Source organism: Xenopus laevis, chromosome 1L, assembly GCF_017654675.1.
Source record: "Xenopus laevis strain J_2021 chromosome 1L, Xenopus_laevis_v10.1, whole genome shotgun sequence".
In the NCBI taxonomy this organism is placed as follows: Eukaryota; Metazoa; Chordata; class Amphibia; order Anura; family Pipidae; genus Xenopus; species Xenopus laevis.
In genome coordinates, this window is record NC_054371.1 from 142,212,472 (window position 1) to 142,238,038 (window position 25,567).

At 37.9% G+C, this 25,567-nt stretch overlaps 1 protein-coding gene across 2 annotated transcripts in view; it reads right to left on the reverse strand.

The window, feature by feature from the left end:
- Positions 1 to 25,567, reverse strand: part of trpm6.L (transient receptor potential cation channel, subfamily M, member 6 L homeolog) — a 79,629-nt gene that overhangs the window by 34,948 nt on the left and 19,114 nt on the right. For both annotated transcript variants that reach the window (XM_041564279.1, XM_018258825.2), the window contains exons 7-22: positions 25,158 to 25,329; positions 24,404 to 24,578; positions 24,180 to 24,303; positions 22,236 to 22,308; positions 22,041 to 22,141; positions 16,315 to 16,449; positions 15,127 to 15,180; positions 14,251 to 14,391; positions 12,544 to 12,693; positions 10,701 to 10,981; positions 7,519 to 7,747; positions 6,137 to 6,283; positions 5,173 to 5,313; positions 4,963 to 5,091; positions 1,287 to 1,538; positions 469 to 643 (exon numbers count right to left, since the gene is read on the reverse strand). In XM_041564279.1, the coding sequence (XP_041420213.1) occupies positions 469 to 643; positions 1,287 to 1,538; positions 4,963 to 5,091; positions 5,173 to 5,313; positions 6,137 to 6,283; positions 7,519 to 7,747; positions 10,701 to 10,981; positions 12,544 to 12,693; positions 14,251 to 14,391; positions 15,127 to 15,180; positions 16,315 to 16,449; positions 22,041 to 22,141; positions 22,236 to 22,308; positions 24,180 to 24,303; positions 24,404 to 24,578; positions 25,158 to 25,329 (2,479 nt within the window). The remainder of the gene's footprint in view (positions 1 to 468; positions 644 to 1,286; positions 1,539 to 4,962; positions 5,092 to 5,172; positions 5,314 to 6,136; positions 6,284 to 7,518; positions 7,748 to 10,700; positions 10,982 to 12,543; positions 12,694 to 14,250; positions 14,392 to 15,126; positions 15,181 to 16,314; positions 16,450 to 22,040; positions 22,142 to 22,235; positions 22,309 to 24,179; positions 24,304 to 24,403; positions 24,579 to 25,157; positions 25,330 to 25,567) is intronic.

The window sequence follows — 25,567 nt, forward strand, 5'->3', positions numbered from 1 at the left end:
TAACCCCACAGGTGCAACTGCTAGATTATTAAGGAGCGCAAAATTGTGCACATTAGGTTGCATTTTGCAACAAATTCAGCATGTGGGCAAATGGCAGCCCTGTACTTAACACCTGCCATAGGTGTCTTGCAACTGCTAGTGTCATTCACACAGGCAAGTTCCTTAAAGAGACTATGATAGGCAACTTCTTGATGGAGGAGACCTAGTGGTACTCGTGGATAATAAACATAGAGCAGACTGTGGTCCACACACCAACAGAGGCATGTTTTAAACAACCTTCAGCATCCTCCAGCTGAGAGCTCTATTTTAGCTGCAGGGCTGCAGCTTAGACATCTCTAATATAAAATACAAATTTCCAAAGTCCTCAGTATCCAGCCAGCAGCATATTGCCACCATGTTTGGCAAGTTAGGAGATGGGTGGGCCCTGGTTTTAACTTCAAAAATGTCCTAACCAAGACTTTAGCTTACCATCAATTTCCCCAGCATATACTTCCCCAAACATCATCCAGTATGGCTGAAACACTATATCACGAGCAAGAGTCCAAGAAGGAGGGTGATTGGGAGACAGAATCGCTTTCCGTGACACCCCAAATGCCAACAGTACAATTGCCATTATAATCACGATGCCAAACATGTTGGATGTCTGAAAAAAATCATATATATATCAAATATAATTCAAACAGTAGATAGATAGATAGATAGATAGATAGATAGATAGATAGATAGATAGATAGATAGATAGATAGATAGATAGATAGGATTGAGTTCGGAGACCTAGTGGTACTCGTGGATAATAAACATAGAGCAGACTGTGGTCCACATACCAACAGAGGCATAAAAGAGGCAGATTGCCCTTCAAACAGTACATTATTGTAATTATTATATATTATTAAAGGACCAGTAACATCAAAAAAAATTGATGTAAATAAAAGACATAGGAATATTTAGCAGTAGTGGATCGTTTATTAATCTTTCTTAGTTTTCTTTTGTATTTGCTGAGTAAAAATAGATAGATAGATAGATAGATAGATAGATAGATAGATAGATAGATAGATAGATAGATAGATAGATAGATAGATAGATAGATAGATAGATAGACTGGATAGATAAACTGGATAGATAGACTGGATAGATAGATAGATAGATAGATAGATAGATAGATAGATAGATGATAGACAGATAGATAGATAGATAGATAGATAGATAGATAGATAGATAAATAGATAGATAGAGCCTGCCATCTAAAACACTTGACTTGAATATATGATTAGAGTTTGTGCACTTACCATTTTTCCTAGCATTGTAATGTAAGGGCCTGCTTGCTGGTTCACTGCAAAGAAGTCTAAAAGGCGCACATACCAAAATATAATGTCCAGGCAATATATTAAACGCCCTGCCGTTTGAAATGGAGGTTCAGGCCAGCGCAAGCCAAAACCGATAAAAAACAAGAAAATTGCTATAGAATCAGTAAGGTTCCAGTATTCATTGATCCAAACTTTTACTTTTTGGCTGAATTTTCCAGGCTCTGACACAAATACCTAAGGATAGAAAGAAAAGGAATTTATGTTATGGCAGATTCAGAAACATGTATCAAAATACCAAAGCAGCCTCCTATGTTTGGCTTTCATTCTGTTTATTTATAATTATATTTTGCAGATATATATCTTATTGTGCACTTGCCATCAGTGCTAAGCAGACGCTGCTCCAAGTTTGTGCACCGACAGCATGGCATCTGCAAAATAGCTGGTAGCAAATTTTCTCTATTGAAAGGCAAACACAAGTGACATGCTAAATCTCATTCTAAGGCACATAACAAGCTGAAGGCTTAACAGCCACTGACAAACAGAGCTGAGAATGTCCACATGATCAATCTTTTTGGATCAGTATACTTTTTATCTCACTGACCAGTTTCTTCTTTAGCTAAAACCCAATCTCTGTGCTTACAATCACTACATTATAAAGGATTTGATAGAGCCTATGGGGCAAATTCACTAAATTCACTTCGCCGCACTTCGCCAGGCGTAGTTCCGCCAGTGCTCCGCAAATTCACTAAAATCCGAAGTTGCGCACAGGGGTAGCGTAAGGTTGCGAAGTTGCGCTAGCGTTGATTCGCTAAGTGAAGCGAAGTTACGCTAGCGAAGGTTAATTTGCATACGGCGCAAAATACAAATTTCAATGGAGGAATACGTAGAATCACTACAAATGCCTGGGAAACCTTCAAAACATCAAATAAAATTTTTTTTTGCCCTACACATGTGCCCACTGTATAGTTAAGTTCCATGAGTTAGGAAATGTAGGGGGGAAGGAGGGGAGCCCCAAAAAAATTCTCGATCTTTTTCAGCCTATCACCCATAATATAGAAAACACGCCAGCGTTTTTTGGGACTTAGAAAAAATTTGAACTTTTTTGGAAGCAATCCCTATCTACTCTATTGCGCTTCGCCTGGTCTGAGGTGGCGAAGGAAGTCTAGCGTAAAAGGTAGCATTCAGTACACTGCGTGCGTTAGTGAATTTGCGAGGTTACGTCCGTAGCGAAAATTCGCCAGGCTTAAGGGTGCGAAGTAACACTAGCGAATCTACGCCAGCGTTCGTTAGTGAATTTGCGAAGTAACGAAAATGCCCAACGCTAGCGAATTGATGCTAGCGTTCGGCGCTTCGGCGCTTAGTGAATTTGCCCCTCTATGTTCTTTTCATTATATAATCAATTAGCATTTTATAACTCAATTATTTCAATGTTATTTGCATTGAAAAATGCATTTGTTTTTCAAATAAAGTTGAGCCTTATACCATGGGCATTTTCCATTTCTATATGAGAAAAAAGAGAAAGAAAGGGGGAAGGATTGATAATAATTTAATTCAGTGGCAGAAAGGTGTTTGCTGTGTGTATACAGTATATATGCCAGACCTGCACTGAGTTCTGCTTCATTTGCGTTTGAAGGTATAACCTTAATAACAACTAATTAATATGGAAGCACACAGTTACTAGGTTCAATGATATTGGATTTTAAGGACACATGGAGAATTAAAGCAGAAACATTCCTGATCCTTCCATTTGACCCCTGTGCCAATTCCCACTTATTAAAAAAAGAAAAGGAACCAGCGCACTGTTTCTGGGAATAACAAGGCAAATGCCTGCATATATTTGATGATAATGTGGCTGTTGTTATAAGAGCTCATTTTTCAGCAAATCTCCTGGGTGAAGCTGCGGCCACTAGGAGGAGGGCCAAGGAAATTTTATATTTAAAAAAAAAAAATACTGCTTTTCAAAAAAAAAATTTTTTACCATGATTTAAAACAAATATTTCTTTTTTTAAACCTTTTTTTCAAATGATTTTAGTGAGCAAGCTGACAGTGTAAACATGATTGTTCCCTAAAGGCATGTTTCAGCTCCACTGAGCATGCATGTAAGGTTAAGCTCCTTGAAGTGCTGAAAAAGCACGCTGTGCATTATAGCATAAGAAATTACTCTCAGCTAGATCTAACCGATAGCAGGCTAATATGGGAGAAATGCTGAAGTGACGTGCTGCTGCAATTACCTGATATGATCTCAAATTAACTTGTTGGCATGATAATACATAACAAGTCAAAATTACCGCTAGCAAACAAGTTAAACACAGCTAATTACAAATACCATTCAGATCCAGATAACAACATCTTTCGAATCACAAAAATATAAGGAGGAGAAACGACAAAAGAAGCAACACTTTTCCATTCCGGAAGATTCAATTTTTGGTGTTTGAGTGGGTTATTTACTAAAACTCGATTTTATCTCATATTTTTATTAAACCAAGATCGACCAAACTCCCATCCACAATTTAAACGTATTTATCAATAAAATAACTTACAAACATTTGGTGCGGGAAAAGACTAGATAAAATCGAGAGAAAACTCAAATTGTATAAATCTTTATGATTTGACACCTGAATAGCTAAATTTCTGTCGTGTTATCCCACAAATACTGCCATTGAATTCTACATGACCTTGGCAGGTTTAAGATTTTCGGATTAGGACTTTTAGCAGCTTTTGGGTATAATAAATCTAAAAAAAAAGTTTTACCCCCAAAATCTCTCGATCAGAAAAAAATCTAGCTTTAGTAAACAACCTTCTGAATGTTTATAAATGATGTTTATTTGAAATTAAAGAAAATAAAAAGTGTAAAGAGTAATCTAAAAGGGAAAATATAAAATGATATTATAAAAAGCTTAACATTATTTGTTTCCCTCAAAATTAGTTCCCATTATATTTCAGTTAAAGTATTATTATTATGAATAGTAACACAGATTTATAAAGTGTCAACATATGCTGCAGATCTGCAGAATAAATGGGTGTATACAATGAACATACAGATTACAAACAACGAAAATAACTGATAAAAGAGGTAAAGAGGGCCCTGCCCAAAAGTACTTGCAATTGTCCTTTGCTGCCCTGGCTTATTATTCTCCCTTTATTTCAAAAGAATACTGCAGCATCTTCTTCCCTTCTCTTAATAAGAATAAATTAAAATAGTCATACACAGGCTGACAAAGGATGCCAACTTGGTCCCACCAACTTTTTGGCACATGTATGGAGCCCACTGATGCGCCTGCCCGCCAGATATTTGGCCTAAAATTGGGAAAATTTCAATCAGGCATGTATGAAGATCCTGTCGGATGAGGAGCACATTGGCTTGTTAATGCAGTCCTCATCTGATGAGTCTCTGTAGGTCCTAGGACCAATGATCAGATCAACCCGATTCGGCCCAGCATATGGAAAGGCTGTTCTGAGCCCCAATCTAGGTGTATGCCTTCCAACATTTCCATATAAACCTGTGCTGCCATGCGTAACTATTGGTGTGGCCACAAGTATGAAATAGGAGTTTGATATAATATATATATATATATATATTCATATATACAAATGGATGGTGGAAGGAGACCAGTGTAGGTTTTCACCTACTATATAAAAGGAGAATTACAGAACTCACCTCCCTAACTTTTTCAACTGCTGTAGTGAATATATAAATTATTACAAACCACTCCTGGACACTGGGCTGTGGCTCCATCTTCACCAGCACCGTGTATGTGAAAAGCATGAGGAATACCAAGTATGCCATCTGCAAAGAACAAAAGTTTAAAATCAGTCTATATCAGTAAATATACAAATATAGTAAATTACCTCCTACGAAATCACTTACAGTGTGGAACCAGAACTTGACAATGGGAGCACTATAAAATTCACAGATTTTCCTAGTTATCGGAAGGATTCCTAGACTATTACTGATCTTTTGATTTTGCTCTTCTCCTGGCTGCTTTGATCCTCTTTCAGCATCAAAGTCCTGGAGAAAGGAAGAATTCTATGTCAGTGGTAGAATTTGAGCAACGGAGAAAACAAATGTTTAAATTGATTCTGTATGATTTTATGGTGTAGTTTTATTTTCTAAATTACACTGTTTACACTGCAAATAAATCACTCTACCATATAAAATGTAATTTCTGAATCAACAAGTGTATTTTGTTTTAGTTGTAATATTGGTGTGTAGCCAGCCATCTCAGGTCATTTTGCCTCATCATGTACTTTCAGAAAGAGCCAGCACTTTAGGATGGAACTGCTTTCTGGCAGACAGTTGTATCTCCTACTTAATGTAATTGAAGGTGTCGCAGTGGGACATGGATTTTTACTATTGAGCGCTGTTCTTAGATCTACCAAGGAGCTGTTATCTGGTTACCTTCCCATTGTTCTTTTATTAGGCTGCTGAGGGGGAAAGGGTGGGGGTGATACTCCAACTTGCAGTACAGCAGCAAAGAGTGACTGAAGTTTATCATGACTGGGGGCTCCTGGGAAACCAACAATATGTCTAGGCCCATGTCAGATTTGAAAATTAAATATAAAAATATCAGTTTGCTCTTTTAAAAAATGGATTTCAGTGCAGAAGTCTGCTGGAGAAGCACTATTAACTGATGTGTTTTGAAAAAAAACATGTTTGCCCATCACAGTATCCATTCAATTATTGCTATTATCATGTATACAATATTATACAATAGTAACATTGAGTGGTGTAATTTAAATCTTTAACCTTGGGTTACAACAGGTAGGATAGAAAGTCAGACCAGGGATGATTTCTTAACAGTATGAAGAAGAAAGAAATGTCAACCCTTTACCTGTTCCTTTGTGTTTAGTGATGGAGGGTCTACATACAGACGAGAGAACTGATGGAATTCTTGTGCCTGGGGTACATGGGACATTTCTGCCTTGGTCTTAAATTCCAACATAAAGACAAAGGGTGGAAGCAGAATACCTAGAATAACCTTAAGAAATACAGTATAAAAGTAGAAAGTTACACGTACTATAAAGTCATATCAAGGCAGACCAGTTCCAACCCAGTCAAGATGCAAAGTCTTACATTTTATATGTCACCTTGGCATTCTGCTCTTTTCCAGCATATTAATAAACATAATTCACTAAGTAACTACAATAGGTAAGTGATGATACCTTGTGACTGTAAGATAAGTAAATATTACATAGTTTGCCTGATTGACCTCTTTTTTCAATGCAATTATTAAAAATCCTTTTTTTTTCTATAAATATCCATTACACAAAAAAACATTGCCTTCCACACTATGGACATATATTCAATTTAGCACTTGACTGTTAATACTGTGAAAAGCAGAACATCTAGTCCTAAAGAGCACTCCACACCAAGATAATTCTGTAATCCCAGAAAATAGCAGAGGTTTTGGACTATAAGACATCAGGTGTAAAAATATAACTAGTGGTTATACTTGTTAAAGGAATTCACTTGCATTTCAAATCCTGATGTAAGGGGGCACTTTATTTTAACAAGTAATGTAAGGTGGTGTTACTTACGGGGTTGCACATGCAACTAACTTCCATCTACTTCATTTTGTGCAAAAGCTGGTACCAAAACTTGCACAATTTACAAACGTGAAAGCTAGATTGTGTGTGAATTGGCAACTCATGTCCAAGTTATGCACGTTGTGCGTCTACTATTTAGCACTATACTACTATATCACATAGAGAAAATCTAGGGTGCATGATATATACCAAAGTAAAACTGGCAACAGTAAGCATATGATACAAAATTACCATAGACTCTTGCAATTGTCATCTGATGTTTATTATAGACAAGGCAAAGGGGACATCTGCCCAGGGCCCACCATGACAGGCCAACAGCCCTTTCATCTGCAATAACTTTTAAGCACAGCAACTATTCAAATATAGCAGATGCCTCGTTTTAATCAGCTTGGCATGGTCAGCAAAATAGCCCTGTTCATTTCTTATTTCTGTTACCTTTAGCAATCAGCACTATTATGTGTGTGTGTGTGCATTAGGTAGGCCAAGGCTAGTACTGCCTTGTTTTGCTGAAGATGCCAGTGGGATTAGCATGGACCTACCAATGAATTAAAATAGCCCTATAGGAAGAAATAAAATATTGACTAATGATTTAAAATGATTTTCTGGCTCCATAAGCAATATGGGTTCAATACACAAGTGGTTAACACATGCAAGATTCAAGCATTACCTTAAGCAAGGAGTGTTTCCGCATCTTCAGACGACCCATCCACATGTCTGTCAGTAACATCTGTGTGCAAGTATGGGATACAAAAGGCCGCAGTGTAGATGAAACTGCTAATTGTAGGCATGTTGAATTACTCCAGTTCTTTAACTGGTATGTTAAAAGCGTCATGGCCATTTGCTCATTCAGTTTGAATGCATTTTCAAGGAGGTCCAAAGCAAGCTGTCCAAATTCTCTATGAAAAAATAAACACCCATTTAGACATAAACACGACATTTAGACATAATAAACAGAAACTACACCTTTAGTGTCATGGCACCCAAGGAGTCCTCTCTATTTTTCTGAAGTAACAAATGGAACCCACTAGTCATATGCAGTTTTCATTAAAACAGACAGGCTCCTCGGCAGTTAGCACTACTGTATAAAATACAATGGGTTTAGTTCTTACACATGAAACCAAAGAGGTGACAAATGCCATTCACGGCTCTCAGGGTAACTGCTGATAGCTTGTGATGTATTATTGCACTAGAGCAGGGATCCCCAACCTTTTGAACCCATGAGCAACATTCAGAAGTAAAAGGAGTTGGGGAGCAACACTACCATGAAAAATGTTCTTGGGGTGCCAAATAAGTGCTGTGATTGTCCATTTAGTAGCCCCTATGTGGATTGTCAACAGACATTGAGACTCTGTATGGCAGTGAACCTAGTTCTTATGCAACCAAAAGTTTCCTCCAAGCCTGGAATTCAAAAATAAGCACCTTCTTTGAGGCCACTGGGAGCAACATCCAAGGGGTTGGAGAGCAACATGTTGCTCACGAGCTACTGGTTGGGGACCACTGCACTAGAGCAATGAAAATGTAACTGTTGTGTGTTCATAACACTGATAGCTGTCTGCCTATTAGCTAATGTTATATGTTGCCCGTGGCAGTACCATGGACTGCACAGTTATAGATCAATACACTTTTTGTCTAACCCACAAGAGACTTTGTAAGCTTGGTCATGTAAATAGCATCTGCTTCCACCTTAAGGTTTTATACCAGGTCTCAGCAATCCTGTAATCAAGGGCCTTAATAAACCAGCCTCTTCTAATATGTTTGTAATATGTTTCGCTTGCACAAAAAACATGCTCAAAGATGCTTGCAAACGCTAGCGACAACGTTTGCGTCCGTTTTGACTGATTAAAGGCCTCAACAACTTCATCGCAAAGTTTGCGAACAAATCGTTTTTGCAAACGTGGATGTAATACAATTTCTTAGTCACAAAACGTCTTTTTCCAACAAATTTTATTTAACGAAACACCAGAGCAGGTGTTAACACTAAACGCTTAGCGAAAATGTGCAATGTAATATTTGCCAGTGACTGACTTTACGTTGCGAGCAGTGATAAACCATTGTAAAGGCACCATTTTAAATTACGCTTGTGACTTTTAATTATATTCCCCCCCCCCTTAGTCCCTGACCCAGTCCTTCCTGCCCTGGATCTGCTTCCTCACATTCAATCTCTGACCTATGCATTAAGGTGGTCATAGATGCACATCGCCAAACGAGCAGATCTTTCTAATATGCCATTAACAAACATGGCTATATCGGGGGTAATCTGATTGTTCGGCCGTATGGCCGAACGATCCGATTACGATGTGCCGTGGGCTCCGACCAGACCCTTCACTTCCTTTCAAACAGACCACAACTGAACTATCCTGACAGCTGGACCTTGTATGCATAACAACAGCATGTTGCCATTGACTAGGTATGAAATTAGGGGTGCTGTCTGTACCCTCCTCTTTATGAGATATACAGTATTCCAAACTTTGGACTTGCTTGTTCAACAAATTCAAGTGTGGAGATGCTTCACATGGGTGCCCACACAGGTCTGAAGCTTTCCATGATAAGGTTAAGCAACTGTATCGTTAGATTGAAAAGAGGGCTTAGTGAACCAATAAGGAGGATTAAAGAAAGGAACAATAGCTCTCTATAACATCTAAACCAAAGCTAGTACAGGTAAAAACCTCTACAGAAGATAGGGAAATCCCTGCAAGTATTATGTTATACAGTCACCTCTTAACACACACACATACTCACATATATACACTCCGATTCATGTCGTGTTTTATTAAAGGGATACTGTCATGATTTTTCTTTTGTGTAGTTTTTAATAATGCTTTATGTTGAATGTCTTACAACATACCTTTTACAATGTTTTTTAGTTTTAATAACGTTTTGTAGGCAGCCATCTCAGTTCATTATGCATGATCCCGTGCTTTCAGAAAAAGCCAGCAAAGCACAATGCAAGTCCTTACAGGCATCTACTGTCTCCCTTATTCACTTCCTATTTCCCAGTTAGATGCATTTTTAGCAAGACTGACCATTTCTGAGTCCATTTTGATCATATTTATAGTAGGGATGCACCGAATCCACTATTTTGGATTTGGCCGAACCCCCGAATCCTTCGGGAAACCAAATATCGAACCGAATCCGAATTTGCATATGCAAATTAGGGGTGGGAAGGGGATAATGTTTATAACTTCCTTGTTTTGTGACAAAAATCATGCGATTTCCCACTCCACCCCTAATTTGCATATGCAAATTAGCATTCAGATTCGGTTCGGCCTGAGTAAAGGATTCGGCCGAATCTGAATCCTGCTGAAAGAGGCCGGATCCTGGCCGAATCCCGAACCGACTCCTGGATTCGGTGCATCCCTGATTTATAGATAAAATTTCACTGCCCTCTGCCTCACTGTATAATGTATTTAAGATCTGGAAATATCACTGAACCATTGTTTACAGCTGTGTATATAAACAATGTATCCCCTATTGTAAAAATATAAGGATATTATAAGTCACCAAGGAGACTTTTATACACACTTATATACAGGTCATGGAACTCCAAGATGACTTCTAATATTCCTGTATTTTTCAACAGGGGGTACTTTATTATAATTCACAAGATTCATTGAGTCGTATGACACTTATTGCACCAGTCAGCTTTTTGCCATGTTTACATCACTAAGCACCAATTGTAAGTGATGACATCAATAAGCACTGTTTACAATGATTTAATTTACAGGATATTCATGGCTCTTGTGTATTATATATATAGGATGCTGAAGCGTACTTTACGATTACAGGATTGCAGTTAAAATGAAATACATGCACTATCATAAAAACCAAATGGGTAAGCTATGCTCATACTTTGAGTATTTCCTTAATTCTTCTGAAGTGTCATCCACCATGTTGCTCTGCTTAGCTTCATGTGCCATGGCCCTGTAGAGTTTACAGGCAATTACTGCTTTGACCATGGCCTCTTCTCCATGTTGCCAAAAAAACATAGCCATCTTCTGTCTTTTCATCAGTACAGCCCAAACTAAGAGGTCATTGTAAGGGTAAATAAAGCCAACTGGTTCATTATCTTCTGTGGATGTTGTTTCATCTTTGGGTTTATTTTTTGACTTTTGATGGCATGTTGTCTTCTCCTTGGGGTTATAACAGATAAGTTAGAATTGAACAGTATAGATACTTTAGACAAGAACCTAGCATTTCAACAGCATACGGAAATAGTCAGCCTCAGTGAATGTGAAACGAAACAGTGTAGGTATTATTAGACAATCTATTTTTTTTTCTTAAAGTTAATCTGGAACTGAATTCTGAATGTTAAAATAAAAAGTTTTCTGACATATCACAAACTTATTCTGAACATATTCAAGAGTATTTGGCATGAATTAAAGGAAAGGGTTATGAAGATAGAGCTGCAGTGGGCACTTTCCAAGTCCAAGACAAAGACCCTCAACCTGCTCCTGCTTACAATCAAGGCAATGTGCGATCTAAAGTTATGACACCAGCTCACACAGCAAATTGTGAAAAGCGAGACAAACTGGTATGCTCAGACATATCATGGCATTTGGTAGACAATGGTCCTGGAATGCCTTTTCAAGATATTAGCAGTTTTACACATATATCATGGATTTATAAAAGGAGTGTCCCCTGCTGTTCTGTCCATACACCAGAAGGTGTAGCTTAATGATGCAGAAAAAATCTATTACTTCTCTGATTGGTTCTGTTGCTCAATGTGACATGAATTGCAAAAGTGCTCAGAAGAGATTCAGAGCAATTTTACATTACGGTAAATTGTTTGGGCGTATATAGTTACTTATTAACACTGTTAGTCGCACTTAAATTCCACATGTTCATTATGTTTAAATGATTTTAAATGCAAAATATTTTCTATTTACCCTTGCCCCGTTCAATTAGGGGCAGATTCACTAACTTCGAGTGAAGGATTCGAATGAAAAAAATTCGAATTTCAAAGTATTTTTTGGGTACTTCGACCATCGAATTGGTTAAATTTGTTCAAATTCGAACGAAATCGAACGATTCGAAGTAAAAATCATTCGACTATTCGACCATTCGATAGTCGAAGTACTTTCCCTTTAAAAAACCTTCGACCCCCTACTTCGGCAGATAAAACCTACCGAAGTCAATGTTAGCCTATGGGGAAGGTCCCCATAGGCTTGCTAACCTTTTTTTGATCGAAGGATTTTCCTTCGATCGTTGGATTAAAATCGTTCGAATCGTTCGATTCGAAGGATTTAATCGTTCGATCGAACGAAAAATCCTACGATCAATCGATCGCAGGATTAGCGCTAAATCCTTCGACTTCGATTTTCGAAGTCGAAGGATTTCAATTCGAGGGTGGAATTTCAAGTATTTTTAACTTCGAAATTCGACCCTTAGTGAATCTGCCCCTTGTTCCCAGACATTGTACCATAAATTTACAGTATGAAATGCATTTGGATTTTGCATCTGACTAGCCTTGACATTCTGTGGATTGCTTTCAGTTGGCATAACTAAAACTGTAGTGCAAGAAAGTAAAGGCAACAGAGAATATAAAAATCACTGTGTACTATATGTAGGAATTCCAAAAGTATTACAAAGAATATAAACATAATGAATGATGATTGTGCACATGGTAGATCAGAAACTTGATTCTAGCTAAAAAAAATTAAATTAAACTGGATCAAAAAATTGGAAGGCTCACCTTGCCTCTACAGGGTTGTGCTGTTCGGAAAAATTGGGAATGCAAGGTATTCTCTGGGGATTCAAGCTTGATGCTCATCTGGCTACTCTGGTTTATGGAAAGATGAGACAAACTTTGTGCAAGGCTGTTGGGGGAACTTTGAACAGATCTCTAGCAGAGACAACAGAAACAGCAAATGCAGTCAATAAGGACATTTAACAGTACACTTATTATTGGTATACAGTATTTATAATAAATGAAGAGACTTCTTTTAAGTTTTATACATACACACACAAGGCAGAGACATTGCCGTGTAAACACTTGTGTAAATGATCAGGTACTTAGTGGTTACGGAGGATTTTATTTCAGGAAACATTACACTTTATAGTCCAAGTCCAAGCAGTACTGATCAAAATCAGGTCCTAGATTATTCAATTTAGTGAGCAGAGGAGGATACAGGCTACAACATGGTACTGCCCTTGCCCTATGGCAGCCAGTAAACACATGGCTGATCTGGGGCTTGCACTGGATTTTTTTTATCTGGTGCAAGATGCAGACCACAGCCAGAAAAGAGGAAAAAGTGCTTGCTAATTGGCCACTAAAGGGCATGCTCTTGCACCCCTTAGTGCTGTGCACATCTTCACCCAGTATGTAGTAAATGACCACTTGAGTCTTCAAAAAGTACATTAAAAGTATGTTAAAGTACAGTGTGTGTATGCAAATAGCTGTATTCAATAAATATATAAATAAATGTTTATTAAATTTGTTATGCAAGAATAAAATGAATTCATATTAGCTAAAAAGTTTTTTTTAATAATCTTATTCTAAATAACTCTAAATAGTGTGCTGTTGCTCTGCACTGGTAAACCTGGTGTGTTTGCTTGAGAAATACTACTATAGTTTATATAAACAAGCTGCTATATAGTGAAGGGCAACAGCACATTATCTTGTAATAAATGCTTTAATTTTTAGTGTTATTGTTCCTTTACAGGAGCAAGTAGTGAAGACCAAACAATAGGGTAATTTACCACAGCATGCAAAGGTCAAAAAAAGGCTGCAATTGGCCATTTCCACTCTTCCTTTGTCGTATTGCTTTTCAGAGATCAGAGACTTGTATTAGTAAGGGACAGGTGGGGGGAGACACGTAGGTGTCACCCCTCTCACATGTCCCTTAGGGTGGTGGCACACGTGCAGATTCGGGTGAGATTAGTCATCCAGCGACAAATCTCCTCTTCTTCTGGCGACTAATCTCCCCAAAATGCCTTCCCGTCGGCAAGAATGTGAATCTTCGGAGGGATGGCATATCGATCACTTTGGTTTTCCAAAGTCGCCTGAAGTGAGGAAACTTTGGGCAACTTCGGAAACGAATCGATCCAAATGCCATCCCACCGGCAATTCACATTCTTGTCAACGGGAAGGCATTTCGGGAGATTAGTCACCAGAAGAAGAGGAGATTTGTCATTGGACAAATAATCTCCCCTAAAATCTGCAGAGGTGCCACCACTCTTAGCTTGCATGTCATTCAGTGGGAGCGTCAATGTTTTAAGTTTCAGCCTACAATGGGACCCTGTCCTCAGGGCAGGCATTAACAGTGATCGGCTGCTCCTCCTGATGCTGTACTCTCTACCAGGTGTTTGAGCCGACTCTCGATGCAGAGGGCAGCATTACTCCAGGCACTCTGGGAAATAATAAATGAACCCTTTTATTTTATCATGGTTATTGAAATACCTTATGCTTCCTGAAGAGGCTGTTGTACAGGACTCGGAAACTTTTCCTTGTATAACTACTTCGGTAGGCTCCACCAATCAAGTACTCAATTACAAGTCCCACGTCTATAAGTGAAATTCGGTAATCTGGAGAAGGATTGCTCTATTGACAAAAAGAGGCCCATTAGCAAGTCCAAGACTCAGCAAGTTCAGTTGTTTTAGAATTAATTATACTATGACCAGGAAGAATGAAAATCTTCATAGTCATGAGGCCCATTAGATTACTGTTTATTAAGAATGTAATTTGTTTTAAAAAAAATGATCTACTTTTCCAAATAATAGTAGAACATCTGACTAACAGGACAGTTAGCAGAATTGTTAACTATGTTTGGGCACACAATTGACCTTGGTGAGCATGCTGGTAGTACGGACCTGTTCACCACACTGTGAACAACTAAATAAACCAGCATGGAGGCTCTAACCTGCTCCAAGTACAATACATTTCTGGTCAACTGAACTGGATGACTTGTGCCAAAATAATATAAAATAAAAGTATCAACCTGGGAGCAATATTGTATCTGTGTTAAAGGGGTCACTATACACCAGTATCACTGAGGCTTGTCATGCAAACACACAAGTATGCCTTTAGGGCAATTCAGAATGACTTATTCAGAGTAATCTTGATATTGTTTCACCAGTCATCCCAGCAACTTCTTCATTTTAAGTAAGTGGTTGAGAGAGGTTAAAAAAAACACCTACAAGATTGCCAATAAAATGGGGCCTATGCATACGAATGTCAGATAAGTCCCATATTGACGTAAATACAATCTCTGTTGGTAAGCTGTTGGAAGAATACTGGGAGCTAAATTTGCCTTTTTTTCTTGCCATATCCTCATACCTGTTTTACATCTCCAACCAAATGGTGTAGGAGCAGATTTGTGGGGCCTTGTTTCTTGAAAAGAAGAAAACAACTATTAAATCTAATAGAAATATTATTTAAGTATATACAGTACTATTATTATTTATATATATTTATTCTGGAAATTCATAAGTGTTTGGAGGTGAGATGTCAGTATGTAAAAAAGCTGATAAGCAACTTGTAATTTTTACTATGAATTTGTAAACCAGTATGCACTATTTTGAATTAAAAAAAAACAAAGAAAAAATATACCCTTCTTTTTGACATGAGCTCATTCAGTTGGGTTCATGTTGAAAAGGTGTATATAAACATCTGAACTTCCAGATATGAATATAAATGTATTTTTTACACAAACATACCTGATTCAACAGTATGAACATAAAAAATTAAACTCCAAATTACCCAACATCCCTTATGCTGAGAGTGCACTACTGGAGCATGCAGCAAAATGCAATACTGCGGATGATTGGCTTTTGGTCCATCTTTATTGCAGCGTGTCCTGCATTTTATGTAATACTTTATAATGTAATTGTAACTGGTGCAAAGGTTACAGAAAGTACTGAGATGAGTAATAGCCGGCACATGTACTGTAGGCAAAGAGGTTGCCAAGAAACAGAATATCTTTTCTTTAAACTGTGATCTATAATAAACTCCGCTTGTGTAGCAGATCGGGTCTGGTGTTACATGTAAAGGTAAACAAAATTTTGCACGAGTACAGAGTGTCCTGCAAAATGTTAAGAATATCAGATGACACTGAAAGAAAGGTACAGAAGCACCAGCTCTTTGCTCACAGTGTATTAACATCAAACCAATTGAAAGTCCATGTTCCAAGCAGAGGTGATTTTGTGATCTGTCAACATCCCCTGTGAACCAGATACCAATGTTTCAAGTTTCACTGCAAGCTTCATTGAGTCCATTTCAGGCATTCAGTTTTCCCTCCCCATCAAATATAAATGTGGCTTAAGCCAAAAGGAGAGATTTGTAAGGAAAAAATATGAAAGAGTAAGGAAATCTAAGCAGGCATAGTATCCACTTGAGATCTCTAGCAGGGAGTTAAAAATTAACCTTTTAATGATACTTTTTAAATAATCCCATAAACTGAATCTCCCCTGTCCAGAACTACATGATATTTGCACATTCCAGTTAGCTAAATTTCAAAAAACTTACAGTATTGTATAATTCTTCCAAATGACCAATGGTCAAGAAGCGATGCATATTCACCCCATATTCAATTAGCAATTTTACAAAATCAACTCGATCCATTATAAGTGCATCTTGCATTGCTTGTTCCAAAGACCCAACCTAAGAAGAAGAAAGTAGAATTAAAAAAAAAACAGAATTAAAGGCATTCTGTCATGTTTTTATGGTTTACTGTTCATTCTACATTACACTGTTTACATTGCAAATAATTCACACTACCATTTAAAATTTTATTCTTGAACCAACAAAAGTATTTTTAGCTGTAATATTGGTGTGGAAGCAGCCATCTCAGTGCATTATGCCTGATTGTGAGCTTTAAAAAGGAGCCAGCACTTCAGAATGGAACTGCTTTCAGATAAGCCAGTGCTGTCCAACTTCTTTGGCACTGAGGGATGAATTTTTTCTGGCTTACATGGTGGAGGGTCGATAATGGAAGCCAGTGTTGACCAATCCCTATTTTGAACCACACCCACTTTAAACCACACCCATGCTACCACAAGACCATGTCCACATTAATTGTGGTAGCACACCATAAAACCAATTGGTTGGTGCTCACTGCAGGGATATCACTTATACTCCCCTGTGGATAACACAGCACCCCCAGCACATGACTAAACACCTTAGGGGCCCCTAACAATAATTTTCAAAAGCTTACAAACCCCCAGAACAAATACCAGGCTTATGTTTCACAGGCAGATCAGGGCACACACAGGAAGAGTATGGCACACAAGGAGCATAGCCCAGGCCGAATATGGCACACACAGGCAGAGTAGGGCAAGCAGAGAAAAGCACATACAGGGAGCATAGGGCAGGCAGAGTATGGCACACACAGGGAGAATAGGGCAGGCAGAGTATGGCACACTCAGGGAGCATAGGGCAGGCATAATATTGCACACTCAGGCAGCATAGGGCGAGTAGATTATGGCACACACAAGAAGCATAGGGCAGACAGAATATGGCACACACAGGCAGAGTAGGGCTGCGGGGTAAGGCACATACAGGGAGCACAGAGTAGGCAGAGTATGGCACACACAGGGAGCATAGGGCAGGCAGAATATGGCAAACACAGTGAGCATAGGGCAGGCAAAGTATGGCACACACAGGGAGCATAGGGCAGGCAGAGTATGGCACACACAAGGAGCATAGGGCAGGCAGAGTATGGCACACACAGGGACCATAGGGCAGGCAGAGTATGGCACACACAGGGAGCATAAGTCAGGCAGAGTATGGCACACACAGGGAGCATAAGGAAGGCAAAACAGATCAGGAGAAAGGGAAACCTATCAGGACCACGCTAAGATGTACTAAATACAGTGACAAAGTGCTGGTACTGTTTGTACAAGTGTGAACAAGCGAACAAGGTGGGCAGTTTCAGTCTGGGTCTCAGGTGTGAACAGTACAGGGTTTAAGGGGGAGTGAACAATAGAAGTGTTACAAGTGTGATGTAACAAAACCTTATATGGACCCCATCCAACAATGATCACCTTAAAGTAGATAGAGATTAAGCAGTCTGTTTGTGACATGGGTTATTGATCAGTAGCCAGTGAGAATGTCTTATGGCCAGGAAGAATCATCACCACTGATAAAAAGTGCCATTCCCACTGAGGTGCCTAAGATCTCCAATAAGAAGAGCCCCAGTGAGTAGGTTGTACTGGAAGAGTACAGGCTTAGTACCCACTTAGTTGTTTCAAATGTTGTGGCTACTGATTCAACTGATTAGAGGAACCCTAGAATAACTGGAAAGTCCAGGCTGATCTCTTGCATCAGTGTAGAATGATTAATATCATTGGAGACAATCTGACTTTGTACTTAAACACATTTTTTTAAATAACACAGTTTTATTGAGTAATAAAAGTAGAGGAACTACATTCTCAAGAATTAGACAAGTGCATAACAGGTGTATGAATTATCTGGTACAATAGAGTCAAACATATGTAAATATTGTGTACCACATGGTTACACAATGAGAGCTATAGCTTTATTCATCTGCACATACAAAGAGAACATGGGACCCCAGGTAGGTAATGTTGGTGATAGGTGAGATTGTTGAGGGAGTAGCATTCTCCCACCATGGGTGCAAGGCTACATACAATCTTCTGTGTTTTCAAACATTAAATAGAGAAACAAGGACAGAAACATGTACCAAGGATTAATTCTTATGCATGACAGCAACCCTAGAAACTTTTTGTGGGCACCAGAGGTGCGGACTAATAGAGCTTGCACTCTGCTTGGGGGAAACAATACTATTTTGCTAGAAAATGCCCCTAGTGAGCACTATGCCATCTGCACCAAGAGAGAGCTGACTGACCCCTATTAAAACACAATGGAAGAAACTAACAGGCTGGCTGTGGAGGTGAAGCTTAAAAAATACAGTAGAACCCTGATTTTTATGATTTGATGCTGTTTTGCAGCCGTCCCATTCAGGCAAGTGGTGTTTTTTTCTTTCACAGATTTAACATTTTCCCAGAATGTACACCGTTCTGACGTAGACCCCTGGGAAACTTAAAATTAGGTTTCTACTGTACACAAACAACTCACAACAGGCCTGAGACAACAATGACTCCTTCCAGATGGGCTCAGCTCTGGAGCCTATTGTGTAGCCAGAGTCACCTTCACAGCCAATCACTGCTACCAAAGCAGAGAGCCAGAAACCGCTATGACACAATTGGGTGGTTATCAAAAAAGACTATCCTTCCTTCTAATGGTATATCCCATGCAAAACAGAATTTTTTTTGGCAATAAATACAAGCTAATCTAGAAACATAAAATGCCCTAGAAACAGTCTCTGAAAGAGTAATGTAGCAATACTTGGAGAAGACGAAAGGCCAGAAGTTTATGGCTCAAGGAAAATTTCTCGCAGGAAATGTGTCTTATAGAGATCCTTAGTCCCCATTCTTCCAGCCTAGTGGAATTTCTAATGTACAGAGATAGAGATACTAACATCTAACATTTTGGTCCTGGAAAGCCCAGCATTTGTCCAGGGACAGACACCACATAACTAAAGATAAAATATTTTGATACAGCTTCGATGGCTGGGTCCATAACAAAGGTTAGAAGAGAACCTTACGATCTGCTGAAACAAGCTGGAAAAGTTAGAGGAGAATTTTAATGACTCCTCCATAGAAAATATACAAAATTATAAAACAACACGGTGACTCTAGAGAAATGGGATAAAAACAGCATAGTCAAGACCTTCCTTGTAAAACAGTTAATTCCTTCAACAATAGTAACATTCAGACCAAGGACAGTTCCAGGATGAGTAATGCTTGATTGCTTCCACATTTTCCAAATTCAATAAATAACTCTATAATTGTAGTTCCACCTACATACATTCTAGATAACAACTTTTTCCCTGCCCTAGGTCTGGCCATGAGAGGGTAGCAGGACCTCCCTAAAACCAGAAGTGAAAGAAGCTCTCCCCTACATTAATGGTAACCTTCATGAGATGAAGGAACTCTACAGCGTATCATTCACTACCGAGTCCCTAATAGTTGATATTCTCTAAGCAGGCAAGGACCCCTCCTAGCAACCAATATCGTCAATTAATTAACACAAATGTAAAAATCCTTGAAAATATCTAGGGCATTCTGCTTTGGTAGGTGGTGGAAAATCTGGTACCCTGAGCAATCTGGCTTCATGCCATGAAGAGCAATGGATATCCTCAGTAGACTCAGGGTAAGCCTTTGAATTCAATGAGTGGGATTATCTATGGTAGGTGTTGAAATGGTTGGGCCTTTTCCACAACTATCTCAACACCTCCCAATGATACCATTTAAAGGCGTACATATGCCAGGACTTTGTAAAAAATTATTTTTTATTTGCTGACATCATCCTGGTTTATCTAGTAACCAGGATTAATACCAACTTTTCTTCATGATATCCAATGAAATGGATAATTTTATTTAAGTATCTCAGAATCTTCATTCATTTAGAACCCCTACAGTTCATACACTTCAGTCTGAACCTCACTCACTAACCCAGATTCTATGACACTTGGCAAAATTCTTCCACAATATCTGGAGCCAAAATAAAAACAAATACAATTATATGCCTCCCCAAATTTTTATATATTTTTCACAATTAATCATTCTTTGAAGAGATTGATTATATTCATTTGGGGGAAGAAAAACTCTCAGACTGTCTGTGAACAGACTTACTGCAGCAGTCAACAGGGGGGGTCTTGCTTTACCCCACTTCTACTTTTATAACTTGAGAAAGAAACAGAAATAAATACTTTGCAAAAAGGTTTACTGTTAACAAATGTGTGGGAAAACCATCACCACTACGATTTCAGACCCCAAGGGCTTTTTCTAAACTAAATGAGAAGCTGTTCTTATAAATAATGCTTTTTTAATAAGATGCTGAAAAGTATAGCCTTTTCCTCTTGTCCTTCTGAAACTGTAAATAAATGGCTATTCATTCACGTGGAAAATAAGAGCTGACACACACGTGGTCAGTTTTGCTCCTTAACAAGAACAAACCAGATCAAAAATTGGAAATCCAAAGTACAAGCCATTACACCTGAGACTAGCACAATAACGTCTAAGCTTTCAATCCAGTTACCTGTGAATTCTCTAACCTCCAGAATAACTTGGAGATTAGAGAATTCGCATGTAGGGGCCTATTTATTAAACCTCGTTTTTTTCCTAGTCGAGTTTTTAAAGAGGAAAACTTGAATTTTTAGAGATTTATTATACCCCAAAGCAGCTAAATCACAGCCTGATCTGTGCTGGGTTATACACCATAATCTGAAAAAGTGGGGGTTTTTGGGCTACAACTAGAAAAAAAATCGTGTGATTTGGGCATCAAACTCAATAAATTTGTACAATTTGAATTGTTGCACAATTTAGTAGAGATTTTTCCTGCACCGACTATTTCAAGCTGATTTCTTTATAGATTAATTCATGGATGGGCGTTAGGTCCACTTTATTTTAATAAAATAAATTACATAAATTCACGTTTTAGCAAATACCCCAGTAGAGTATTTGTAATGGACAGCCTGCATTCCGCCAGATGGTGTTGTACTACTACATCCATTACTACATCCTTCTCTCCTACCTTAAAAACATATGCACAGTACAATGCCATAGCCCTCTGCCTCCCCTAAAGTTCTGCCCCCGCATTTAACCACAAGTGTCCAATGGCAGGCTAGGGGATTATAAATAAACTAGGGAGATTTTTTTTATATAGACTGCTACCATAGACACATGCCCTTGGGTGCCAATACATATTTTACAGCCCTAGTTCAGTCTTTAGGAGAATTTATGTCAGCTTTAAAGCATCATGCTGTTTTGTTTATTTATATGGAAGAAAATTAATATTCCTAGAATATGAAATGGGATCCACTAATCAAAATGCCTGGTAACTTGGATTCACCAAGCCTTAAGGTCACCAAAAACATTTAAACATTAAAAAATACAATAAGATTATTTTTCCATCGGCATGTATTTATGTTAGCTTAGTTACCATCAATTACAAGGTACTGTCTTCTTATTACTTAACAGTATTTTTGTTAAATAGGACACAGCAGGAATAGGAATTTCCTGGTTTCTGTGCTTTCTAGATAACAGATTCCATACTTGAATTAGAGAAAATATTGACTGTGTAAGTCAAGTGAAATAACCTTGTTTTTTAACCAATATTTTCTTTGTTTTATTCTCAGGTTGTGTTTTATATAGCAATAAATAATTTACCTTCCAGTGTTGTCCATATATAAGTATGTGTTTTTTGGCAATGTCAACCCTATTCCAGGTCAGTGCCAAGCTCAGCTGGTCTGGAGCAGACATATTAGTCCCTATAAAATATATTACAGGTTGCCTTTTATAAAAGTTGAAATAGATTGCATACAATAAATGCTCATACATTCCAAATATTAAAAAATAATTAACCTTTTAGCAGAGCTGTCAAGATAGCCAAATCAATGTCCTGCTGTTCTTCAGATTCTGCATCAAATATAGTGATCTGAAAGATACAAAAATAAAGGTCTTATGTACAGCTGCCAGTCAACCAGTAAACTAATCATGCAGTCTGCAGCCTCTATGCCTTCCATTCTCAACACTTAGAAAACATATTATTAAACATTTTCAATACATTCTGGCATTTTCCTGTTTTGAAGTTGATCATAATGGGGACACAACACATTTACAATGAGGGCTGTTTTAAATGTATTTCTCCTTAAATGGACAGTGCAGTGGCATATAAGAAAATGTAGATATGGATATCTGAAAAAAAAAAAACCGGGGCAACTCAGTGACCTGCTGAGACTCTCTGAGAAACAAGCTAAACCATAGCAAACCAGGCCCCGTCAAGAATTTCTGGGGACATTCTGAAGGAGCATGGCAATGTGACACAAGAAGATTTATCACCCTCTGGGAATCTGTGCTACCTGTGGGTTACAAATACATTTCTTTTAACCAGCACTGGGAAAATTGCAAATTGTGTAAGTTACATATAAAGCAATGACAATGCAGAGAAGCATAACAAGTGCAGTGGGGAAAATTCCACTAACCACAAATAGATTCAAAATTATGGGGATTATTTACTAAAACTCTAATTATTCTCAGTTGTTTATAAAAACAAAGTCAACCAAACTCCCTTACACTAATTGAATTAATTTATCAGATCATCTTTCTTGAAAAAATCAGAGCGAAAAAACAAAATCAAAGACAAAATTGAGTGTCAATTTGTATCGTATACTTTGAAAGCTCAACTTTATCGAATTGTTGCTGTGAAAACTCAACTTTTTCAGGTAATTGGGAAAAAAACCCTGACTTTATCGGATTATCCAGCACAGATCAAGATGTCAAGAAACTACTTCAGGGACATCTGCCATTGACTTCTACATGACCTCGACAGGTTTGAGATGGAGTATTTTCGGATTCAGATTTTTATCAGCTTTGGGGTATAATAAATCTCTAAAAAATGTATTTTTTTTCCACAAAAAATTTAATTTTCTTCTTTAAAAAGCTCGACCAGATAAATTTGAGGTTTAATAAATGGGCCCCTTAAAGTAAATTCCACTGACTGCTAAATGAACTGACTGACTTAGTAGCACATAAATTATTTATTAACTATTTATATGAACTACTTATTATAGAGTAACAGTAGCTGTTCATATTGGGGTCATACTGGGGTTTTCCGGATAAAGGATCTTTCCATAATTTGGATCTTCATACAATAAGGGGGTTATTTATCAAAGGTCGAGTTGATTTTTCCCCTAAGAATTTGAGTTTTCAAGGCTATTTTTCAATCAAAGTTCAAATTTTCAAGTTAAAAAATAAAACTTGATTTTTCGTTTCTTTGTTTTAAAAAAATACTTGAATTTTTCAAGATTTATGATTCCCCAAAGCTGGAAATAGCTCAAATTAGAAAATACTCCTGCTAAAACCTGTCAAGGTCATGTAGAAGTCAATAGCAGAGGTCCCTTGAACCATTTGGAGTTGTTAATAGCCTTCATGATGTTAATTAGGTGGGTTTTGCCCGAAAACTCAATCAAAGTAATTTGAGGTTTTTTCACCGAAAACTCGATTCATTCGAGTTTTCGGTTTCTGCATCCAGAATTCACTTACCGGTATTTAAGCTTTTTCTATTTGAGTTCAAGTTCCAGCTTCTATAGTCCTTTGATGTTTAATGCTGGTATTATTATAATTGATCCCATACCTGTACTGAACGCTTGTGTTCATGGGGCCCCCCATATAAATTACTTGTAAAGTCCCCAGATTTCTGTTGGTGACCACACAATACCACATTAAGAACCCATCATATTTACATAAAAAAGTATTAAAAATGAATTACATTGGGGTTTTTTTTTTAATTGAGTTGATCCTACTTACAGACTCACGGTGCTCCATACATTTCATTAGAATATAAAGAACGTGATTTGATTGTTTATGGCCAAGATTAAAAGTCTTCTGAATCATCTCTAAGATTTCTTCTTTCAGATGTGGACTTATCTGCCTTTAGTATAAAAATGGGTCTGTTAAATACATAAATATATTTAATTCTGAATATATTTTCCCTATTAAGTGAAGACACACCAAATCTAAAGGGAACTTACCCAGTGTCCGCTGTGTGCTTGTGAGTAAAAGCCAGTATATCAGCTGCTCTGCCTGTTCCTTCACACACTACGACCGGTACTGGTGGAGAGCTCCTCACATATTCCCATACCATCAGGATGACATTTGGACCTCCTTCTACAATCAGCCCAACCACAGGAACACCTTGCCCCATCCCTGTAGGTAAAGTATCTCATTTAACATTAAAATTATGTCTATGCATGAGCTTCCAGGGGGCGGGGGGGTGTAAAGTCATCAAGCAAAAACAACCTGTTTAGAAGCCTGTATACAATAACTAGGTGGCAAGTTTGCAGGAAATGAATTCAAAGGCAAAGCCCATAAAGCCACTCGCAACTTACATAATTGTATAACAGGGGGAGGGCTGTTTAAGTAGAGAGTATAAATAATGAAAATCTGGCACATGCAGCAATGTGAAAATTGTTTTCGCTACATGCACTTTGTGAACACATCCTTAAATGCCACACCAATTTTACCAAAACATACCCCTGATGTGCCAGTATAATTACTACACAAAATGGATAATGAGCATATTAACCCCAGACGGTATAATCACACAAAAAAAATAGAAAATTGTCATTTTAAACCCAGATGTACATCAATCACCCAGATGTACATCAATCACGATCTGTCTTTTTCCTCCAGGTTCCACCATAATGCCACCAATGGCAAATAGAAGCTCATCCTACATATCACAGAAGCAGGCCAGCTGCCCCAGCATTGGTTATACATACGTACTGGTATGGATCTTCTGAAGGGAAATAAATTCTTCCAAGTTTCTCCTGAATTTCATTTCATTACCATACTTTCCAACTGTGCCGTCATCCACCATTACAAAATGGGAGTGCATGCTATTGAGACTGGTCAGTTTGCTCATTGGGTTTATCAGTGTCTGATACAGACACACAACCTGGAAAAGTGCATTTAACAATTAAATAAAAAGATGAAAAAAAAGCTGTTAAAAAAACAGATTACATAAACACTTTCTTTCTCATCCTACAGAGTTAGTATCCATGGCAATGTCCTATATTAAACCCACTTTAAGAAGAAAAGTTCTTGATTACCATGTGTGGGCTGAAAAGGTGTATGATTTGGGAATGACAGTACAAATAACACTGATCCATGTTCTAAATGCTCAATGCTAGGTT